Raw genomic sequence first — 22,199 nt, 5'->3', positions numbered from 1 at the left:
AGTATACTAAGAAGGTATAATTATAGTAGTAATAATAGCCGACTACTAGTAAGAGAAATGGAACGTTACAAAGTATTAAGTAATAGCCTTAATTCAATTATCTCCATTATAGATTATTAATATAATATAGTAAAAGAGGTTCCTTAATAGGCAAAATCTAGAAATATCCCCTAATTTAATCTTAATACCAAACTATAGCACAACTCTATAAGGGTAGGCAATAAGCGCATCGCTACCGATTCGGGTAGAAAGTAAGTAATCGTATAGCGTTTATTTAGGAGCTTACTATAAATATTTTTCTTAATATTATTAATTTTTTTCCTGTTTAAATAGGCTTTTAGTTAAGAACGGTTATTAATAGATTTCGTTACCTTTATATAATTAGTTATGTTTAATATTTTGTGCGGTGGACCGCCTTTTTTAAGAGGGAGTAGGAGGGTAATGTTATAGGGCTAGAGTCAAAGGGTTAAATTTAATTAATACTAAGCTGTATCCTACTTTATTAATAGGGAGCCCACCTTATCGATAGGGATGCGAGCCTTCTGGTTGGCTAGACCCGTATAATTGCCTAGCCCGTACGCTCCAAGCGACCTGCACAAAACCTTCTCCTGATTACACCCTTCTGGTGCAGTCCTTCCTTTTCCTCTTTGTTAAATATAACATTTCAACTATACGATTGTACGCTGTGCTTTTCTCGTGCAGACCCATTACAGATAGGAGTCCGGGTAGCAACGGCTAAGATCAAAATAAATCGCAAACGAATAGGGCAAATCGAGCGAAAAGAATATTACTAGGGATCGTAAGAGCGGCAAAGACTTTTTTAGCACGCTGGCGAAAGGGAGGCAATACAAAAGATATAGAAGAAGGAGTATTATCGCTAAAGGACGAGAGTAGTACGGAAAAGAAGACTCTTTAGGCGTACCTACAAGAGAATAGTAAATACAAAAGAATATTCAAAAAGAGGGTTAAATATAATATAATAGGTTTATAAGAATAAAGTATAGCGAATAGTCGTATAAAATTGAAATACTATATTTAATAAAGAAAGAAAGAGAGGAAAGATTGTACTAGAAGAGTGTAGTCAAAAGAAGGTTTTGTACAACCAATGCCAAGACCGCACGGGCTAAGCAAGCATGTGAGTCTAGCTAACCAGAAGGCTCGCATCCCTATCGATAAGGCAGGGACCCTATTGATAAGGCAGGACACGGCTTGGCAATAGCCAAGCTTAACCTCTGGGCTCTAGCCCCATGACAGCTTCAATTTAGTTTTAATATATAATTCGTAATATATTATATCCGGTCCCTTAAATCGTACGTTATACTTTTATTCTATTAATTTAATTCAAATTTCGGGTCCTAAGTAGCTAAATTAAAGATGCTAGCGAAGGGGCTTACCTTTTTAAGGCTTCCGTTTAATATAGTTAATATACCATATTATAAAAGAAGATTCGTTAATACTATTTTATAGAAGGATATATTCTAAAATAAATTTTTTATATTTAGAGAGGATAAAAGAAATAAAAGAATTCATAAAGTAAGAGTATAAGCAATTATTTTTATAATCCTAGTAAATTTATTTATTTTCGAATTATTTTAAGGAAACGATATTATAAATTATACCCGGTATTAGAACGACGTTAGGGAATTAGAATTCTTTATTTCCATTGTCGTTTTAAATTGTAATTATAATAATATTATACCCCTTTATAGGAATCCATTTATCTCCCGCCTATACGTAATTACTAATATTAAAAGGGGTAAAATTTTCGAAGGGATTAACTTTATTAAAAATATATATTATTATATTTAAATTAAAAATTATAGAATTTCTTAGTAGGTATATAGCGTTATATTTCGTTGTAAGTATTAAAAAATTGCTTTTATCTACCCGGCGACTATAGAATTAATTATTTTAGTCTTCGTTATTCTATTATATTTGTAGACGGTTAATAGCCTCCTTAAATATTTTATCCTTCTTTAAATTAGCGTACGCGCGCTTTTTAATAGTAAAAATTTCGATTTAACTTTAATAGGCTAATTATAACTTAGTATAGTAATACTTATTTAAATTATAGTCCGGCTACTTAAAAAATTTATACGGGGATTAATATAGTTGTTTATTCGTTAGTAAGGACGAGGAGGAAATACGCTTATTTTTATGAATATTCTTCCTAAATTTATTATTTTTACTTATAGCTTTTCTCTATCCCTTTACTTTTAGGCTAGGGTTTTATTCGTCGCTAAGAACGTCCTCCTTAGCGGGTTTATTACCTAACGTAGCTACGAATACAATACCTTTAAGTAAAGGGGCGCGACTCTTTCCCTAGGTGGTACTTGCTATTACTACTTTATAAAAGTCTTTAATTATAGTACGGAAAGAAATTTTGAAATTAAAATTTCTCTCTATCTTTTTATTATATTAGAATTGGTAATTATTTACCTAAGCAATATAAGGATTTGACCTTATAATTATATAGAATTTTAAGAATTATATGTTTAATTTATTTATTCTAACAATTCTTCTAATAATATAGAAGGCTATAGCCGCTTCCTAATAAAAGGTTTAATTATACTAATTATAATTAGTTCTATTAAAGATCTTAAAAATATTAATAAATTTAATCCGAGTAAACTTCTTTATTTTATAGTCGTTAAAAGCGGTAGACTTACTAAAATTATCGTATTATTTATATAAATTATACATTTAATAAAGTTAGTCTCCTGGTAATTATTTCCAACGGTTTTAAATATCTAATAATTTAACGTAATCTTTTTAATACTTAAATTAGAGAAGGTTTTAACTTTTATACGCTAGTCCGACTTCTTAATTATATAATTATAATAATTGCGCTTATAATAGAAATTATAAAATTTAGCGGTAGTAAATAGGGTAGCCTCCCTATCCTTCTTAACTTCTTTAATTTTTCTAGCGGGAACTTCCCTTTAGTAGTTAGCGATATTAGATTCTATTAGTTCGGTTGGCTAGGGAATGCGGTTATTTAGGTCAATATACTTCTAGAAACCTAGGTCCTAAGCTATAAAAATAAAGGCATCTTCCTAGGCTGGCTAATCCCTAGGGCTATTGAAGGCAACGCTATTAATTTTAATCATAGATATTATTAGTAATCGTTTTATCGGTTATTGTTATTACCGATAATTTTAATGGTCGAATTAATATAATTCTTAATTGTTATATTATTAGTAATAATCGATATAGGTTTAATATGGTTTGACTGTGTGTATTTGTGTAAGATTGGCTCTGTAGACTTGAAGTTCTTGTATTTGGGTAAAAATCCCGCATATCCCAGTCCAGCTGGGCACGTGCACGCCTAGTGGATCCCCTGGCCTCTGACAAGACTCGACCATGAAGCCGAGAAAGTCGGACCCACCAGCCACTCCACTTTCCAGCCGGGTGCAGTGGGGTTTGTCAGCCGCATTCAGCCCAATAAGGAAGGCGGTGGGATTTCATTACAGGGGGTGTTGAAGTGCTGGACAGGGGATCGGCCTTCTGAATGATGACATGAACACAAACAAACAGCTGATTGCACGTGTCGCCAGCAACAATATAGCCATCGTATCTTGCCCAATACAACAACTTGGGCTTTCTCCAAAGAAACCTGGAAGAAACTACCACAGCATCGGCAGAGACCAAACCTCATCTACTACGACCGAATACCCGCTCGAAAAATCACCAAACTTGTAGCGGCAGCATGAGAGCTGAAATCGCCGTGCCCGCGATTGCGGCGCTCTGTTACAGAGCTCACTCCAAGAAGTCGTTGACACCCGGCGGCATCTTTGCTGCTTTCCTCACGGCCGTCGCCCACGCGGTCCATCCTTGGAATCTTCCATTTGCTCTGCTCGTCGTGTTCTTCCTCGCAGGAACGCGGGTAACCCATGTAAGTCTGGAGCTACCTAGACTCAAAGACAGCACATACGGCCGTGGACAACACCACTAACAGCGACATCTTTCTCCGCCTAGGTCAAGGAAAATGTCAAGGCAAAGCTCACAGTACACTCGAAGGGCACGTCCGGCGGCGAAGGCCCGCGAAACCACATCCAAGTGTTTGCCAACTCGCTCACGGCTTCCATCTTCTCTCTGCTCCACGCCTATCAGCTCCACGTGCGCAAACAGGCGCTGATCGCCAATCCCACCAGCACCGGGACCGGCAGCCTTTGCTTCTCCTGGGGCGGAGATCTGCTGGTGATTGGTATCATTGCCAACTATGCTTGCGTCGCGGCCGACACCTTCAGCTCCGAGCTGGGCATCCTGTCCAAGGGCGAGCCGCGCCTGATCACAAGCTGGAACTTGCGCAAGGTACCGCGCGGCACCAACGGCGGCGTCTCCCTCGTCGGTCTCGGCGCTGGCCTGCTGGGCAGCATGATCATCGTCACCGCGTCGATGCTTCTTCTGCCTCTTTGCACTGACGAGACGGCTATGAGACTTGGCGGTGCCGCGGGCTGGTCACTGGGACAGCGCCGTATGCTTATTCTCGGCCTCACAGTTTGGGGTTTCTTGGGTAGCGTCGTGGACAGCATTCTGGGTGGGCTCTTCCAGGCCAGTGTCAAGGATGTGCGTACGGGCAAGATTGTCGAGGGCGAGGGTGGCGTGAGGGTACTGGTTTCGAACGCTACGAACCCCAACAGTGTTGCCGGTCGTACCAAGGCCGAGATCAAGGCGTCTCTTCTCTCCGGCGAAGGGGCGGATGCGGTGGAAGACGTTGGCGCCGCAGGAAAGGCCAGTGGTAAGGGCGCGGCTTCCGGTAACAAATATGATCCGCGTAACAAGCAGCGGAGGTCGAGCTTTGGAGATGAGAGGCCGTCGCGAGTGGTGGAGAACGGCTGGGACCTGCTTGATAACAACGATGTCAACTTCTTGATGGCATTTGGCATGAGCGTGGGAGCGATGGCGGTCGCATCGTGGTATTGGGGAGTTCCTCTGCAGTCTGTGTTGCCGCCATGGTGGGCGTAAGGTAGTCGCAGGTGGGTGGTGGGTGACTTTCTAGAGAGATATTGGATGTACCTAGGTAAATAATGACATATGAGAGTTGTCATTTTGATCGCAACACACAGACCGCGACTTGTGGTGAAGCTTGGGCGGGTACTATCCGGATGATACTACGTAACCAAAAGCCGGCGCGATTGCCCATCGAGGTTCTCATTGCACCGAACATCCACACTTCAAGGCCATCGATCCGTACATGGGATCGAAGACCAGCCCGGGGCTTACACCCCTTTGTAGTTTGCACACGAGCACATGGTACAAAGTCTTTGTGACTGTTACTTGATACCTGTTTCGGCAATGATGGTGTGTGGTAAACACGTGAACACAAGGCTTTCGTCGGCCTTCCATTTGGGACAATGGTCCTGTGACCAAGCCGGGTGACCGGGCGCAGGCGGTAAACACTAACAGTTGGCGGACAGTTGGCTCGGAGGCCCTGAAGCTCTAGCGACGGCCCCCAGCCCCGTTGTAGGCCGCTCTCCGAAGCGCTCTGACCCCGCGGTTCCGCCGTATGTCGTCCCTGCATCCTTCCATTAACATTTCCTCCACTAATTCCCCCATTTTCCACCCCAGATCCCCGCCGACTCCTTCCACCCCGTTTTCCATCTCCATCTCTTCTCGTGTTGCCCCGCTTGCTCGCTTGTCCACTTGCTAACAGCTCCAACAAGGTGGAATTGATTGCCCGCTGCCGTCCACAGCGATTGCTGATTCTTGTCGGCTGACAACCGAACACTGACCGAATGCGCCTCTGATACATGATGTTCTCCTGAACAAGCAAGGCGGTACCTTACATCGACCGACGCTACCACGACCCCAACTTTACACAGACAGCCTACCGAGCCTTGACGTAGCTTCATTAGCTCGACCTTTGCGTCTGTTCGCTACCGCTCCCAGGATTCAATCGAGGGACCGTCGCGGCCTGGACCTCCGTTCCTCCATCCCTCATCGTCTTCGAGTTCCTAGGTCACACCACCCTTCGGTCGCTCCACCAGTCCTTCGGACGACATCTCGTCAGACAAACGAACGACCTTCCATCCGCGATCCAGTGCCGTTGCGTTGCAAGCCCCTCCGCCCGCCATGGCACAGGCCTACGATGACGAGGAGCTTTCCATCTCCTTGTCCCCTTCTCAGATCCGAAGTCGCAACAAGCGATCCGGCGATGGCGCATCAGGTTTCGGCCCCAGCACTGGCAACCTCCATGAATACGGTCAACACGGCCAGCAACTACATCCTAATATCAACGCCGTCATGGCCGACGCACCCCTCCGCGATAAGATGCGCACCGAGCAGCGCATCGGTGCTTATAACATTGTCAAGACGCTCGGCGAAGGCAGCTTCGGCAAGGTCAAGCTGGCTGTGCATCGCAGCACCGGCCAGCAGGTTGCCCTTAAGATCATTGCCCGCAAGAAGCTCATCAGCCGCGACATGCAAGGCCGCGTAGAGCGCGAGATTGAGTATCTGCAATTGCTGAGACATCCTCATATCATCAAGCTGTAAGCTGTCCCTCGACGCCCCTGCGCAGACATTTGGCTTTATTACTTCTATACGCAATGGCTAACCCGGCGCGCATACCAGGTACACGGTTATCAAGACCCCAACCGAGATCATCATGGTGCTAGAGTTTGCCGGCGGCGAATTGTTCGATTATATTGTTCAACATGGAAAGATGAAGGAGGATGAAGCCCGCCGCTTCTTTCAGCAGATGCTATGCGCCGTCGAATACTGTCATCGTCACAAGATTGTCCATCGCGACTTAAAGCCCGAGAACCTCTTGCTGGACGAGAATCTCAATGTCAAAATCGCTGATTTCGGTCTTAGCAACATCATGACCGATGGTAATTTCCTAAAGACCAGCTGCGGCTCTCCCAACTATGCGGCTCCCGAGGTCATTGGCGGCAAGCTCTATGCAGGACCCGAAGTCGATGTCTGGAGTTGCGGTGTCATTCTTTACGTCCTACTTGTCGGACGGCTCCCCTTCGACGACGAGCATATTCCCAGTCTCTTCGCCAAGATTGCACGTGGAAGCTACATGGTGCCGACCTGGATGAGTCCCGGCGCGGCGTCACTAATCAAGAAGATGTTGGTCGTCAACCCTGTTCAACGTGCCACCATTGACGAAATTCGCCAGGACCCATGGTTCCTTAAGGATCTGCCAGCTTACCTTCACCCTCCTGTCGAGGAATTCCTCAACACTGGCGTGGATCCGAACAAGGCCATCAAGGTCAGCGATATCGCGCCAAATGCGCCACCTCAGGAACAGGAGAAGCTACATAACGAGGTTACAGAAAAGATCAGTAAAACCATGGGCTACGGCAAGAGAGATGTCGAAGAGGCCTTGGAGGCCGACGAACCCTCAGCCATCAAAGATGCCTACATGATCGTGCGTGAGAACAAGCTGATGCAGAGTAACCGTGAGTCTACGCTCCCTCCCAGCAAATCTTTTGTCTTCTCATCTTTGGAACCTATCGATCCCTTTGCGATGCTTTACTCGTCCGTCTTGTCCTTCTTTCGCGGTTGATTTAGCCATGTCCCATTCTCGTTTGGCGTCATTTCATACTTGCCTAGTGGTGAACATCACCTAACGCCAAGAAGCAATCCCTTGAGTTTGCGAGCATCGTCCTTTTTGGAGCAATACCACGTCAGGAATTCCAGGACAACTACTAAAAACCGATGAAGAACTCCCAGGCCTCACGACAGAAGAGTCTGTCCCGAGTCCGCTCCTTGACCCGAATATGTCATCAGCTCGCTCTATCGCATCCGTTAGCACAGGAACTTCACCGAGACCATATGTCAGCAAGATCGGTATTTTGCCTAGCAGTCTTCCTACCTATCACAGGGTCTTTATGGAGCGTGAGAAGGCCAAGGCCGAAGGTCTTGAGCCCCCTGATGCCATCCCCACCATCGTTGAGCCGGCAAATCAGCCGCGCAGCCAAGCCGAACAAGAAGAGACCATCCGAAGACTCAAGCCACATTCGAGAAGTCAACTTCGTCTTGACGAGGCCAACAAGCGCCCACAAGGACTTACCCCCGTCAACCCGCCCAAGAAGAACAAGCCTGCCCGATGGCAATTTGGTATTCGATCCAGGAACGCTCCTTGGGAAGCGCTGGTGTGCATTTACAAGGCTTTAAATAAGCTTGGTGCCGGATGGATTGTCGATGAAGACTACGAAAGAGCCCACCGGGACGATGACGATACTGATGACTACGATGGACCTACTATCGGGCGCAGGAAGTCAACATCTAACATGGATCCCACCAAGATCTACAGACTTCCTGCGGACCCCTGGCACATCAAGATTCGGTGGACAACCGACAGTGAGTTTGCAGTCTGTCCGTCATACATGATGAAGCTTGACTAACATGGTTGCCAGAACTCAAAAAGCATTCGATCGCCTCGGGTCTCAGCGAAGCAGGAGAAAACATGCATGTTACCCGGGACGGCGGCGACAGCAAGTACCAGGTTGTGGCCATGCGCATGGAGATTCAGATCTACGAAATGGAGCACGGTGTCTACCTTGTCGACTTCAAAGTCGACGGCTACGAGACCCCTGATGGAAAGCTTCTTGAGGATAAGGAAGTGACGAGCCCCTTCCCCTTCCTTGACATGGCGGCCAAGCTCATCATGCAGTTGGCAGACGCAGATTGAGATGCCCCAACAATTAATTAATGGCTTGCGGTTGCTACATTCATGCCTTTGTTTTTGTTTCACTGATTCCGGGCCTTCAATTCTGGCTAATGGGTTGCTGATGCCTTTGTACCCTTTGCACATACTTACCGCAGTCTATACTGTTGGACACCATCACCCGGCATGACTAATGCTCCTTGACTTGTTGAACAGGAGAAAACAATCGCTGGATGGGTCGAGAAGACCATTTGTACATGGAACTAACTCGCCATACAAGACGCTTCAACACCAGATTATGGGATTGGGCGTCTCCATTCCTGCTTATACCCTGTCTCATATTGCGCCACCAGAATTTCGATGGTCGGGTTTGCTATTCCTGGACTGGCTTTGGAGCTAGAGTTCAGAGACCCGTCCTTCGTTGAGGAAGATAGGGCATCACACATATGTTCAGTTGGGTTGGCTTCTTTCGATGCATCTACACATGTTGCGGTTACCTTGGAAGCGTGTTAGAGACACATCAGACAGCCTGTCAAAATGTTGACAGCTGTCATTGGAATGATCAAGCTATGGTGGCTAAACGTTATTTCGGATACCCATTGGGAGGAGATAGAATTGAATCTGTTCATGGAAAGACAGTCGCTTGTGGTCATCTTGGAGGAAAACTAGACATGAGCAAAAAACCACTGTGGTACTACTCCCCAACAAGCCGTCCAAGTAACACATGACGCATATCTTGTGATACCATTCAGTTCGTGAGGTTGCCCCCCAACTTGTTCGCTTTGACCCCCGTCTTATCCCAAGTCATGGTTTCTGTTCTCTTTGTTCATCCCACTTGAAGCGACGCCATCACCAAGTCATAACCTCCCCCCACGTTTACTCTCATCAGCAGATCTGAGAAACAACCACGAGCTTCCGTTTCCTTTTTTCCATTCCGGCGTTTTTTGTTGTCGGTTTTCTCGTTCGATTTTCCTTGGAGTCCGAATGCAGTCAGGCTTCTGCATCCAGGCCGAACCATCTCCCCTGGTCTGTTCCTCTTGTCCATTAGGAACTACTTTTGCATATTCGTTCCCTTACCCTGCGGTTGATGGCTGATATATAACATAACTCCAATTCTACCGCCACCAATTACAGAGCAGCAAGTTAATAACTTTTTGATTGATCGTATTTGACCGCGGTTACCCGGTAGTCGCATTCCTGGCCTTTTTGCTGGCTTTATTTGGCGATAAGTAGCGAAGTCTATCTGGACCGTCTGGACGTGAAACTGCAATGGGTAAATGCATAGGCAACATGCACAACTGGCATTGACATAAGGCGACTGTCATAAGTCGAGTCCGAAGCTCTCTGATATGTTCGGACTGAATTGGTGGTCTTCCATCCAGATTCGGCATCGAAAATTACCTCTAGGAACAAAGAAAGTCAACCACATCACGTTGGTTCCCCACGCTGACGATGGTTCTCCTCCAAAATCCCCCCACCTTTCGCGTACCAAGCGCTCCAATCTCTTCATCCGGATCCAGGTACCACAATGATTCCTGTCAGAGAACGGAAGGTGATACCAAGGTGGTGGTCTTGCCGATCAACCTCAACTTGGTAGCATCGGCAGGCGCGGCCGACAGCTAAAGGACACAAAGAAACCAAGCTCGGCACTCAACCGAAGAGGGGAAGACAGGAAGGAAGGTTCGGCTGTTGAAGAATTGCCTATCTTCGCCTACCCACTCAAAGCAGAACTGGCGAAGAACCTGTTTCGAAATCGCGGGGTAACAAAGAAAATGGAAGGAACTGAACTGGAAAGCTCATCAGCTCCCCAGATCATCTGTTCCGTCCTAGGTTCCATTAGAAACGGTAGCAATTCCCGTCGATCCTATCACCCCCCAAAGCGCCGTAGTGTCGTAGTACTACCAGACTTCGGAGAGAGCAAGATTATGGTTCGGTGCAATGTTTCGACCAGCATATGTCATGTAACCTGTGATGTAGTAGTACGCGTGGAGGGCATACTGCGTGGGAATCAGTCACTTGAAGGGTGAGGGGTAAGTGGAGGTTGGGAAGGGGGAGAAGGAGATAAGTCATGGGGTTTAAAAGATCGTGGTTCTCCTCCTGGTTTATTCCTTGCTTGAACCACGGCATTCTAAGCTTCTACCCCAGATTTTTACCCCAGATTTTGCCAGGATTCCTCTACCGTTCTGGGCTGGGATGCAACGATCTCCAAGCTCGGTTAGGTACTAGCTCAACTTCTTTATTGTATGGTCAAGGGTCCCAATACACGAAGACGACGGAACGAGTATATAAACCAGTCTTGCTGCCGCTTTGTTGAAAGAAATAGGACCTCACCGTCCATCCGCTTCCCAAAGTTTCACGGTTCAGGAACCATATATCTATCCTCAACCCAATATGACAGAACCAACAGCGCATCCCAAGGCCAACAGGTCTTCATCACCATCACTCGGCGATAGTGCCAAGGTTGTGGACATCGAGAACGTTGAACATGCCAAAACCTCTTCCTCCCATGACCACCCTGATCATCACCATGGCCAGAGAGCCGCTCTCCAACCACCTCCTTGGATCGCGGCCTTAAGCCCAGAGGAGCGCCATAGTTTGGAGAAGAAGTTGAAGAGAAAGATTGACTTGAGGTTGATGCCGGCTATTATTATTATGTATATCTTGAATTACATTGATCGGTACGTTAATATTCTTTTCAGGGGTCAATGGGTATTCTGAGATATCCTGAGAGGATGGCAGTTAGAAAAAGATGACGGGGAAAGCACCAAAAGGGAAAAAGAAAACAGTAGTCACTCACACTTACATCGCATAAACAGAAACAACATCGCCGCCGCCAAACTCGCCAACCTCGAGCGCGACCTCAACCTCTCCTCGGTCGAGTACCAAACCTCCGTCAGCATCCTCTTCGTCGGCTACCTCCTGATGCAAATCCCTTCCAATTTGTTTCTTAACAAGCTCGGAAAACCCGCCATTTATCTTCCATGTTGCGTAAGTCACACTCTCCCCCCCCTCTATTCCTTCTCTTATAAAAATGTCCCGCCATCACTAACTCACACCTCTTTCCTTTAACAGATGATAATCTGGGGCACCATCTCCGCCGCCACCTCCGCCTGCACCTCCGCCGCCGGCCTCTACGCCGTCCGTTTTTTCCTCGGCTTCGTCGAAGCCGCCTATTTCCCGGGTTGCCTGTACTACCTCTCCTGCTGGTACACGCGCTCCGAGCTCGGCTTGCGTACCGCCATTTTATACTCGGGCGCTCTTATCTCGGGCGCCTTTTCCGGTCTCATCTCAGCGGGCGTGGTAAGCGGGCTAGATGGAGCAAAGGGGTATAGTGCCTGGCAATGGCTGTTCATCATTGAAGGAGCGGCGACGATTGTCATCGCTTTTGCGTGTTTCTTTGTGCTGCCGAATTTCCCGCGGACGACGAGCTGGTTGACGGAGGAAGAGAGGACGTTGGCGGTTTGGAGGTTAGAAGAGGATGTCGGGGTTGATGATTGGGTGGGACGGAAGCAACAGACTTTTTGGCAGGGGGCGAAGATGGCGTTTGTGGATTTTAGGACTTATGTTTTGGTGAGTTTTTTCCTTTTTCTTTTTTTCTTGCGAACTTCAAGTGACGAAGAGAGAGTAAACTGACATGGATTTACAACAAACAGATGGTCCTCCTCTTCTGCATCGTCGCCTCCGGCACCGTCACCAACTTCTTCCCCACCGTCGTCAACACGTTGGGGTACAACCGGATTCACTCCCTGCTCCTCACCGCGCCGCCCTACGTTTTGGCTGTCATCGTCACCTTCGCCAACGCCTGGCACGCCGACAAGACGGGCGAGCGATACTTCCACATCGCGATTCCAATGTGCGTCGCCATCGTGGCGTACATCATCGCCGCGGCGACGACCCATGTCGCGCCGCGCTATCTGAGCATGATGCTCATGGTCCCCTCGGTCTACTCCGGCTTCGTTGTGGCGCTGGCGTGGATCTCGAATACCATGCCCCGACCGCCGGCGAAGAGAGCGGCTGCGCTGGCGTTTATCAATGCCGTCAGTAATTGCAGTAGTATCTATGCTAGCTACTTGTACCCGAATAGCGCGGCACCGCATTATACGGTGGCTATGGTGGTGAACTGTGTAACGGCGTTCATTGCGGTGTGTGCTGCGACGGTGATGAGGATTATTTTGTCGAGGCAGAATAAGAAGCTGGCGAGGGGGGAGTGGGTGGAGGGAGCTATTAATGTTGAGGGGTTTAGGTTTAAGCTTTGAGGGTGTTCTTACCTGGTGGTTGTTTCATGGCGTTTGAGGCTTTCTTTTTTTTTTTCCCGGCACAGACGGGATGTTGCAGATTATGTTCATTTTGGTCTGATATACCAAGAAAGAGTAAACTCCCGCTAAGCGCTTACATCTTCTTTCTTTACTTCATCAGCCATATCCTTCCAGGCATTAAATCAAGCCTGCAGCGCCAAATCCATCCTCGCCCCATGACTTCCCATCTTCCACGTGCCCATCGGGTCCCGCGTCTCATCCACCTCCCTCTCCTCACCACTCTTTCCCCATCCACCACCACCAGGCGTGCAAATAATGATTCTATCCCCAGCAATCATCGGGGCGCTATTCTTAGCTCCCAAGTTAATCACTCTCTCTTCATAACCCTCGGCCTCATCCCCCACCACCTCCTCCTGATCCTGCTCCCCATTCTGGATCTTGCGCAACGTATCCTCCCACCTCGCCTTCTTCACCTTCCTCACCCACAGATTCAACCCGCACTGCGCATCCTCGCCGCCCGCCAGACCATACGGTCTGTACACTCTTCTCTCCGAAAGGATGCTCACCTGCAGCGGAAGTCGGAACTCGATATCCCGCACCACGCCGTCACCGCCGCGGTGCTTCCCCTTTCCTCCCGACCCCTTCCGGATGGAAAACTCGCGCAGCAAAACGGGGTAACGGCGCTCGAAAATCTCCGAGTCCGTAATCCGCGTGTTCGTCATATGCACGTGCACACCATCCGTTCCCTCCCAGGTCGGACCGGCACCCGAGCCGCCGGCAATGGTCTCGTAGTATCCAAAGCCCTTGACCTCCTTCTCGCCCGCGACGTTGCCGCCGAACCCGAAGGTGAGATTGTTGCAGCACCCCTGCGAGGCGGCGGCGGCCTGGAAGGCCTTGAAGATGACGTCCGTGATGCGCTGCGAGGTGAGCACATTGCCGCCCACCACAGCGGCGTTGTCCGAGGGGGACAGCAGAGACTTGGGCGGGATCTTGACGGTCACGGGCACCAGACAGCCCTGGTTCAGCGGGATGTCCTCCGAGATCATGCAGCGGAGGGTGTAGATGATGGCCGAGTACGAGATGGCTTCGGGCGCGTTGATGTTGGCGTACACTTCCGGGCCGGTGCCGGCGAAGTCGAAGACGGCTTCGCCTGCGTCCGGGTCGATGGTCACCTTGAGCTGGATCGGGCTGCCGTCGTCCATGTAGTCGATGGCGGAGAGTTCCTGGCCTTGGAAGCGCTTGTGGACGGTGCGCAGGAGGTTGCGGACTTGTTGCTCGGCGTTGTTCTGGATGGCGACCATGTAGAACTGCACCGTGTCTTCGCCGTATTCGGCGATCAGGGTCTCGATGAGGGAGATGCCCTTTTGGTTGGCCGAGACTTGGGCGCGCAGGTCGTTGATGTTGTCGGCGAGACAGCGAGTGCCGCTGCAGCCGGGGTACTTGGCGGGTTCCTTGTGGAAGAGCTCGATGACACGGTCTTCGTTGAACTTGCCCTCCGAGACCAGCTTCTCGCTCTTGACGGCGGCGCCTTCCTGGTAGAGCTCGCGGGAGTGGGGAGGCATGCTGCCGGCGGTGATACCGCCAATGTCGGCGTGGTGAGCACGCGAGGCGGCGTAGAAGAGAACCTTATCGCCGGCTTGGTTGAAGGCAGGCATGATTAGGGTGACGTCGGGAAGGTGAGTTCCGCCATATGAAGGGTGGTTAGTCATGAGGACATCGCCCTTGCGTAGCTTACCCTTCCAAATTTCTGCTTGGCGGCGAACACAGGTGGACATGGAGCCTAGAGATTATCAGTGAGAAACATCCAGGAAAGAAAAGATCAGGCAACTCACCCAAGTGGACGGGCAAATGAGGAGCGTTGGCAACGAGACCACCGTTAGCATCAAAGATGGCGCACGAAAAGTCAAGACGCTCCTTGACGTTAGTGCTGACACTGGTCTTCTGAAGAGCCATGCCCATCTGCTCAGCAATAGCCATAAACCTATGGCCAAAGATACTAAGCATGATAGGATCAACCTCGCGCTCACCATCGCCCTTCTCATCCTTGCTCTTGTCCGTCTCCTCACTATCAACCACGACATGAGTCTCCAGCACTAGCGCAGTGCTCTTGGGCGGGACCACAATAGTCTGCGTTCCATCAGCCAGCATGGCCGGGCCCTTGATCACAGTGCCCACACTCAGATCGCTAAGCTTGTAGATGGGCGTATCCATGCGTCCACCCTCAAAGTACACCTTGGCCTCGCTGTGCTTGTTCGCAACATTCACATCCTTCTTTTGCACCGTCTTGAGCTGCTCGTCCACGCTCTTCTCCTCGTAACGGAAGCTCTTGCCAATGCCTCTGACACGGACATCATCAACCACAATGTCGCGCTCCTCCAGCGTGAAGCCGAACTCATATCTGTGGTGGCGCACAAACGCGCTGGCAAAGTCCCAGTCGCTGCCGTTGTAGTGCTTCTCAGCGTCCTCGGCAGTCGGCTTGATGATCATCAGCGCCGACTCAGTTCCGCGATAGCGCATGTTAAGGTACTCCTCGAACACGATCTGGTCGTCCTCGAAGCCCTGGTCCCGCAGAGCCTGGCGGGACTTTTCCTTGAGAGCCTCCATCTTGTCCTTGAGCCCCTGGATGACGGACTGATCGTCGACCTTCCAGACAGAGGAGTCAGGCTCCTGGCGCTCATCGACAACATCGGCCAAAGCCATGCCGTAAGCCGACAAGACGGAGGAATATCGGTGGATGAGGATCTGCTTGATGCCCAATGACTCAGCAATAGCTACAGCATGCTGACCACCGGCACCACCAAAGGTAGCAAGACGGTGCTTGGAAGTATCGTGACCCTTGGCCTCAGTGATACTCCTGATCGGCCGGGTCATGGTTTCATTAGCCACAGTCAGGAACCCGTAAGCGACCTCATCAAGATCCATCTCCTTGCCCGTCTCAGCCTTGATCTGGTCCGCCAGCTTCTGGATCTTGATCCTACTAGCCTCCGGGTCCAAACCCTCATCCTCGTTCTTGCCAAAGATCTTGGGGAAGAACTCGGGCAGGAGTCTCCCCAGGAACAAGTTCGCATCAGTAACGGTCGCCGGGCCGCCCTTGCGATAGCACGCAGGACCGGGGTGAGCGCTGGCCGACTCCGGGCCGACGACGAACAGGCCGTTGCGGAAGAAGAGCATGGAACCGCCGCCGGCAGCAACGGTGTTGATGTCCAGCTGGGGCGACTGGATGGTCACGCCGGCCGTGGTGGTCTCAAAGGTGTGGTCGTACCGGCCCTCGCCGTAGCGGGACACGTCCGTGCTGGTGCCGCCCATGTCGAAGCCGATGACGGGGATCTTGGTGTTCTCGTCGTACGAGGTGATGGCGTAGCCGACCACGCCGCCGGCCGGGCCGGACAGGATGGCCTTGAGACCGGTGAACTTGTCGACGTCAACGAGACCACCGTCGGATTGCATGAACTCGCAGCGAGCACCTTTACCGGCTTCTCCTCCCGACTCCTTGACGCCCTTAGTGCCCAGACCACCGGCAAAGCCCTTTTGAAAACCGGAGATGTACTTCTTGATGGCGGGTGTGAGGTAGGCGTCTGCGCAAACCGAAGTGGCGCGCGAGACGAGCTTGATCATGGGCATGAGCTCGTGGCTGAGGGAGATGTGGGTGAAGCCGATCTCGCGGGCGACTTCGCCGACGAGAGCCTCGTGGTCGGGGAAGGTGTAGGCCATCATCAGGCATACTGCTATGCTCCTGATGCCGCTGTCGTAGATCTCCTGGAGCTTGGCGCGGATGGTCTCCTTCTCTGGCCGCTGAAGAATCCGGACGGCTTCTCCTGATAGACCCATGACGAGGTCGGCGTCCTTGGCTTCGGCGGTCCCAGCCTTGACGTCCACCTTGGTGATATGGCGTTCTGGATCCTCGGCGTAGTCTTCCAGCGTAACACGCTCATCCACTTCCACGACGGTTGAGTATAGCACCTCGGGCTTGCGGATAGCCAGGTCGAAGATCTTGGGCCTCGACTGGTTGCCGATGACGAGACAGTCCTTGAAGCCCTTGGTAACAACCATGGCAATCTTCTCGCCCTTTCTTTCCAGGAGGGCGTTAGTGGCGACTGTTGTGCCCATGCGGATGGAATCGATGTTGGCCGTGTCTAATGGCTGTCCACGGGGAATCTCCTTCTTGAGGAAGTGCGACATGATGCGCCGGATACCCTCGAGGGGCGCATCATCGTAGTTGGCTGGGTCGACTGAGAGAAGCTTGATGACAATGTCCTCGCCGTTATAGTTGCCGACGCAGTCTGTGAAGGTGCCGCCTCTGTCGATGGCGATGCGCACGCCGCGGTCTTTTTGTGAGGAGCCCATGATGACTGGCGTCTTTGTGTATCTGATGAAGAGGGCTTATGTGATGTGGTTAAGCTGAAGTGAGTGATGGGCCTATCTCTCTTCAACAACGGTATCTTCCTCTCTTTTTATACTCGGAGTCTTTCGGTCTCATACAATAACTGAGAGAAGGAACTGAACAATCGTGAGTCAGTATCCAGCGTTGGTGTAAAGAGAGGGTGAGTAGGTCGTCGACGTCGTGATCGTCATCAAGTTCAAGTCCAAAGAGAGTGAAAAGAGGCAATTAGATGTTACCTCTAGAGACTTACTGCAGAGTTCAAACATGCATAACCCAATCACCGCTAGCTGCCTTGTAGGACAATTGCTTACAGAGGAGTGGAAAAGGCACTTCTGGCGATGTATAGGCTGACAACTACCTGCTCTTTGGAGAGTAGTGGTCCCGAAAAAGGAATGCACCCCGGAGCTGTATCGGCCTCTCGGAGACGGCGGGCAACGGAAACCAACCCCACATTTGTCATGACTTTACCCCGCAGCAGCGCCGCATCGTTAACGTCCTTCGTCGTCCTCCTATCATCTCTCGGGCATCTCAACCGTCGACAATATCGATGTCGTTTCCATCACCAATCTGCCGGGGATTTACGGAACGGCTTTAAGAGGAGTTGAAAAGGGTAGCATTGCGAAGGGGTCGTTTCCGCTTGGGCTCGGTACTTAAGGCTCCCCTTCTGCCACAGTGACTCTGACAAAAAAGATTAAGTCAGCGCTACTATCTGGATGGTGGACCCCAATGATAGGCACCCAGATAAAGTAGACGTTGATAACTTGATATTACAAACACCTCAGCCAAGGCTCTCAGGGCAGACAGAACCTTACATCCGAAACCATGCATCCTTTTCTATATACTATCATGTTGTTTATTCTATACACAAGCCATCCATATCCATATCAACCGGGCAACGGCGTGAACCATGATTGACATTTGTAGACCAAACAACCCAGGAAAGTCATTATCATAATTAGTCCATACGTACCATCAATGAGAGGTAACTGAACGATACCTTTTACCTATACCATACCAAGAGAAACCGAGACAAGAATGGCGGCCGCCGCTTCTAGAACCGGATAGACCCGGCAGTCCCATCAGTCACCAGGCTTCTTACAAATCAACCAGCAAAACCAACCAGGAACAAACCCAACCCACCAAAACAAACACCAACACTATGCAATGCAAGCATGAACCATGCCATCACACCATCTACCCTGACCCTTTCCTACCCTTTGCTATCCATGCTTAACCTTCCATCCCAACATCAGTCATCCCCATTCCAGCCGTCATCGGATTCGGCAGCGGCGGCATAGGAGGAGGCACATTAACACTCCCCTGAAGCAAACTCTGCAGTTCCCACGGGTTCAGCGTGCTCCTCCTCCTGGTCGCCGTCCTGCTCGTCCTCATCTTCTCCCTCTTGCGCTTCTGCACATGCAACTTCTCCATTCCCATGCCATAGTGGTTGTTTTCCGGTCCGGCGAGTTCGTCTACCTCTTCATCTTCTTGTTCAAAGTCGAAGAGCTCCGCCTCCTCTTCGCGGGCCGCTCTGCTTGCTGTTTTGGGGGTTTTGGATTGTCTACCGGATTGTCTGCCGGATTGTCTGCCGGGTGTGGCGGCGCGGCGACGTGAGACGATTAGTTCGTTTTCATCGTTGTTGTCGTCGTCGCAGTCCATGGGGGTTGCGCGGCCGCCGTTGTTGTTTTGGTTTTCGTCGGGCTGGGTCTGGTCCTGGTTCTGGCTTTGGCTTTGGCCCTTGCTTTGTCTCTGGCTGGCGCCATTGGCGGACCGCTGGGATTGAGAAGGACCCACGCTGTCCTGCTTGGACCTCTTCATGGCCTTCAGCTTGGCCCTCACCCGAGCTGCGTCAGCCTCTCGTTCGGAAGCGGCTAGCTTTGCGGCGATGGTGGCCACGTTGAGTGGACTCTGTTGTGCCGCCTGGAGGGCAGCGGTGTTAACGAGCCCTGTCCGAGGCAGTGGGAGACGGGAGTTGCCGGTCCGCTTGGGCGAGCGGTTGGGGTTGATGGGTGATTGGGAGATGGCGCCGCCGCCGCTGCGGTTTGGGCTGTCAGTTGAGCTGCCGTTCTCGCTGTTGTTGGCGGTGGCTAGGCCCTTGGTGAGCCGTGGTGATGGTGCTAGCTTGGGCGACTGGGCGAGGAGTGTGGCTTCCCTTGTCTTGGTAAGCCCGTTGGAGGTGGTAGGTCGGGAGTTACTGCTTGCTGCCTCCCTCTCCCTTCCGGGAGTGCCAGGGCCGCTAGCGGTGGAATAGGTCGTCTTCTCCGAGTTGGTTCTCCTATGACCGGGGACGAACTTGGGACCCGTCTTGCTCTCGGTCTCCTTACCTTTACCGGATGATGTGAGTGATCGGGTTTGGCTCTTGGTTCTTGTGCCTGTTGCTGCATTGGAGGGTGCAGCACGTGTGATAGGTGGTCTAGACCTATCAGTGGCCGGTTTCCTCGCGGCTGCTGTCTGTGTTCTTCCAGTCCCACCAGATGTAGCGGCTTCCTCACGGGCTCGCGACCTGGTCACAGGGGCAGCAGGAGCAGCAGCTTCGCGATCAGACTCAGCCGTGCGTGTACGTGAACGTGTCCTCGCGGTGGGGCCAGTCGCTGACGTCGTCGTTGTGACTGTCCCTGGTCGCTTCCTTGCTGCACTTGCCGCTTTGGGTCCTGATGTCTCCGCCTTGACCAGCTTGATGCCGCCGGCAGATGTAGTAGATGGTGCAGTAGATGGGCGTGACAGTTCCCTCTCTGATACTGAACCATCTCCCTCTTGTTGTCGCACCGGCCGGATGGACTTCATCGTCTGTTGGGGCTTATCGGCGTGTGGTGGTACAGGAGGGCCTGCTTCCGCTGCTCGTAAGTCGTTGGTATAGTCTCCGCCTCCTCGACGCAAGTTAGGCTGTCCAAAACCGCCCCTGTTGCCCGCTGCAGGCGAATCCTTGAGCGGACTGAGATGTGGCGGAACGGGAAGCGGGGGTGAGCTCAGCATTAAGGAGTGCCCAAGAACTTCCACGTTAGGCTCCTCGTCGTCGTCGTCCAGGTCGTCAAGATCGAGATCATCGTCCTCAAAGATACTCGATTGCTCGCTGTCCTCATCCATAGGGTCATCTGGCACACCTCCCGGTGGTGCCGGCACAAGATGAAGCGAGCTATCCCGTGATCTTGGGTCAGAGGCATTCGTAGAGGCAGCAGCGGCGGCAGCGGCATCAGCCTTTTCCTTCTCAAGATACCGTTCGACTTCTTCGCGATCCGCCTGCTCTTCGGCATCCTCATCTTCCCTAACACTCGGCATCTCCAGCTGCAACCCATGCGCCGTCTCCGCCACGTTCTTAACCTTGACCGGGCTAAGTCGCAAGCCCATCTTGAGCTCTTCGACGTTGACCGGCCTTCCGCTGACCTGCATCCTATTGCGCCAGCCGTCAATCAGATGGACAGCCTCCTTCCATCGGCTCTCCATCTTGACCCAGCCGTCGCGCAACCGGTGAATCTCGTCTTCGCGCACCACCACCTCCTCGATGGGCACAAACGACGGGTTCGTCAAGATAATGCGCATATGCTCCAGAACATTCTCCATATCCCTCTGCAGTTCCTCACAACTAGTAGGAATCACCAACGCGTGCTTCTCCCCTTCATCCTCCTCCTTCCTCAGCTCCCCGCCGCCCTCCATATTCGTATCCCCGCCCTCGTCCTTCTGTTGCTGTTGTTGCTGAGCCACCACATTAGCAACCACATCCCACCCACTCATCTCCTGCATCCTCCTCACCGTCCTCCTCACCAGACCGAGTAGAACCTCATTCTCTTCGCTGAGACCCTTCGCCAGCTCGGCAAGGAACCCGTTCGTCTCCATCCGGAGATCATACCCTTCTGACCCGGTCATCCCCTGCGGAACCCCCATCTTCCCCCCAGCCTCAGCATTATACTCCTCCCCCGCCTGAACAACAATACTCATAACCCCACCTTGCCCACTACCCAACCCACCATCCCTCGACTGACCCCTGACATATCCCGTGCCTCTCGTCCTCCCCGCATCCGCCACCGCCTTCTTCAGCCCCTCAATCATACGATCCCTTTTGCGAATCTCATTCGCGCACGCATTTCTCGTTTGCTGGACCAAGCTCTTCTGGCGGGCGGCCTCCTCTTTCAGGCGGGCGACGGTCTGCTCGGCAAGCTTTAATTGGGCGCGGGCGTGTGCGGCTTCCTGCTCGGCGAGAGCGGTCTTGCGCGCGGAATCGGTCAGCTTGTCGCTGAGCCGGACGATGTCGGTGGTTTGGCGGAGGGACTCGGCGCGTAGGGAGCGCAGGGTTTGGGAGAGGGATTCGCGGGTTTCGGCGTCGCGCTGCAGTTCCTCACAAGTCAGTTAATTAGATCGGAAGAATGGGAAAAAGAAAAAGGAATGGATGTGAGCGGATGAAACGTACGTCGCGCCGGAGGATCAGGTCGTTAACTACCCCCATTATACGACCCATGGTGTGTGCCAGCTCGGCATCGTTGTCGCCCGGGTAGGCGAAGTCGATGGTGTCGCCATCGCTGAGGAGGCCGCGCGAGAGCAGCTGGTTGTTGATGTATACAGATGCCGTGCGGAGGTTGTCTGAGATTATCATGTTGGGCGGTTGTTGGCGGTGTAGAAGGCGGTTATCGTGATCATTCCGAACTCGGGCGGCGGGAGGTGGTGTTTACCTAACGACTGTGCAGTGACCTTCTTCGCGACTTCGTATGGATAGTATTCCTTCTCGTAAAGGATCGGTTAGGTCGGACCTTCCGGTTAACACCACTGTCGCGGCCTCTGCGAAGTCGAAGTCGAAGTCGAAGTCGAAGTCGAAGGCGTGGGTTGGTGTTCAACAAGTGAAGTGTCAGGCCGTCAAAGTTGGGAAGGAGACAGCGACAGGAACCTGACAGCGACAGCAACGGCAATGCAGAAAACCGTTAGGGGTCAATGTCAACCTGTCAAGGGGTCTCAA

The 22,199-nt window shown here is 51.2% G+C and overlaps 3 protein-coding genes across 3 annotated transcripts; 2 read left to right on the top strand and 1 right to left on the bottom strand.

Moving 5' to 3' along the window:
- Positions 1–3,709: 3,709 nt before the first annotated feature.
- On the top strand, positions 3,710–8,644 carry B0H65DRAFT_439755 (uncharacterized protein; the record flags this gene model as incomplete). The annotated part of the gene is made up of 7 exons (XM_062825440.1): positions 3,710–3,895; positions 3,979–4,964; positions 5,421–5,507; positions 5,991–6,491; positions 6,574–7,409; positions 7,768–8,313; positions 8,370–8,644. The coding sequence occupies 7 exons, from the start codon at positions 3,710–3,712 to the stop codon at positions 8,642–8,644; spliced, it is 3,417 nt and encodes a 1,138-aa protein (XP_062684061.1).
- A 2,058-nt stretch (positions 8,645–10,702) lies between these two features.
- On the top strand, positions 10,703–12,936 carry B0H65DRAFT_455841 (major facilitator superfamily domain-containing protein). The gene is made up of 4 exons (XM_062826258.1): positions 10,703–11,298; positions 11,437–11,608; positions 11,693–12,190; positions 12,274–12,936. Exons 1-4 carry the CDS (start codon positions 11,012–11,014, stop codon positions 12,874–12,876), a joined length of 1,560 nt encoding a protein of 519 aa, XP_062684060.1. The 5' UTR covers positions 10,703–11,011; the 3' UTR covers positions 12,877–12,936.
- Positions 12,937–13,058: 122 nt separating this feature from the next.
- B0H65DRAFT_439753 (Hydantoinase B/oxoprolinase-domain-containing protein) lies at positions 13,059–17,220 on the bottom strand (the record flags this gene model as incomplete). The annotated part of the gene is made up of 2 exons (XM_062825439.1): positions 13,059–14,656; positions 14,709–17,220. 2 exons carry the CDS (start codon positions 17,218–17,220, stop codon positions 13,059–13,061), a joined length of 4,110 nt encoding a protein of 1,369 aa, XP_062684059.1.
- Between the last annotated feature and the right edge of the window lie 4,979 nt (positions 17,221–22,199).

This window comes from Neurospora tetraspora (genome assembly GCF_033439725.1).
Source record: "Neurospora tetraspora strain CBS 560.94 chromosome Unknown B0H65scaffold_2, whole genome shotgun sequence".
Classification (NCBI taxonomy): domain Eukaryota; kingdom Fungi; phylum Ascomycota; class Sordariomycetes; order Sordariales; family Sordariaceae; genus Neurospora; species Neurospora tetraspora.
This window is presented reverse-complemented; position numbering and strand designations above follow the sequence as displayed.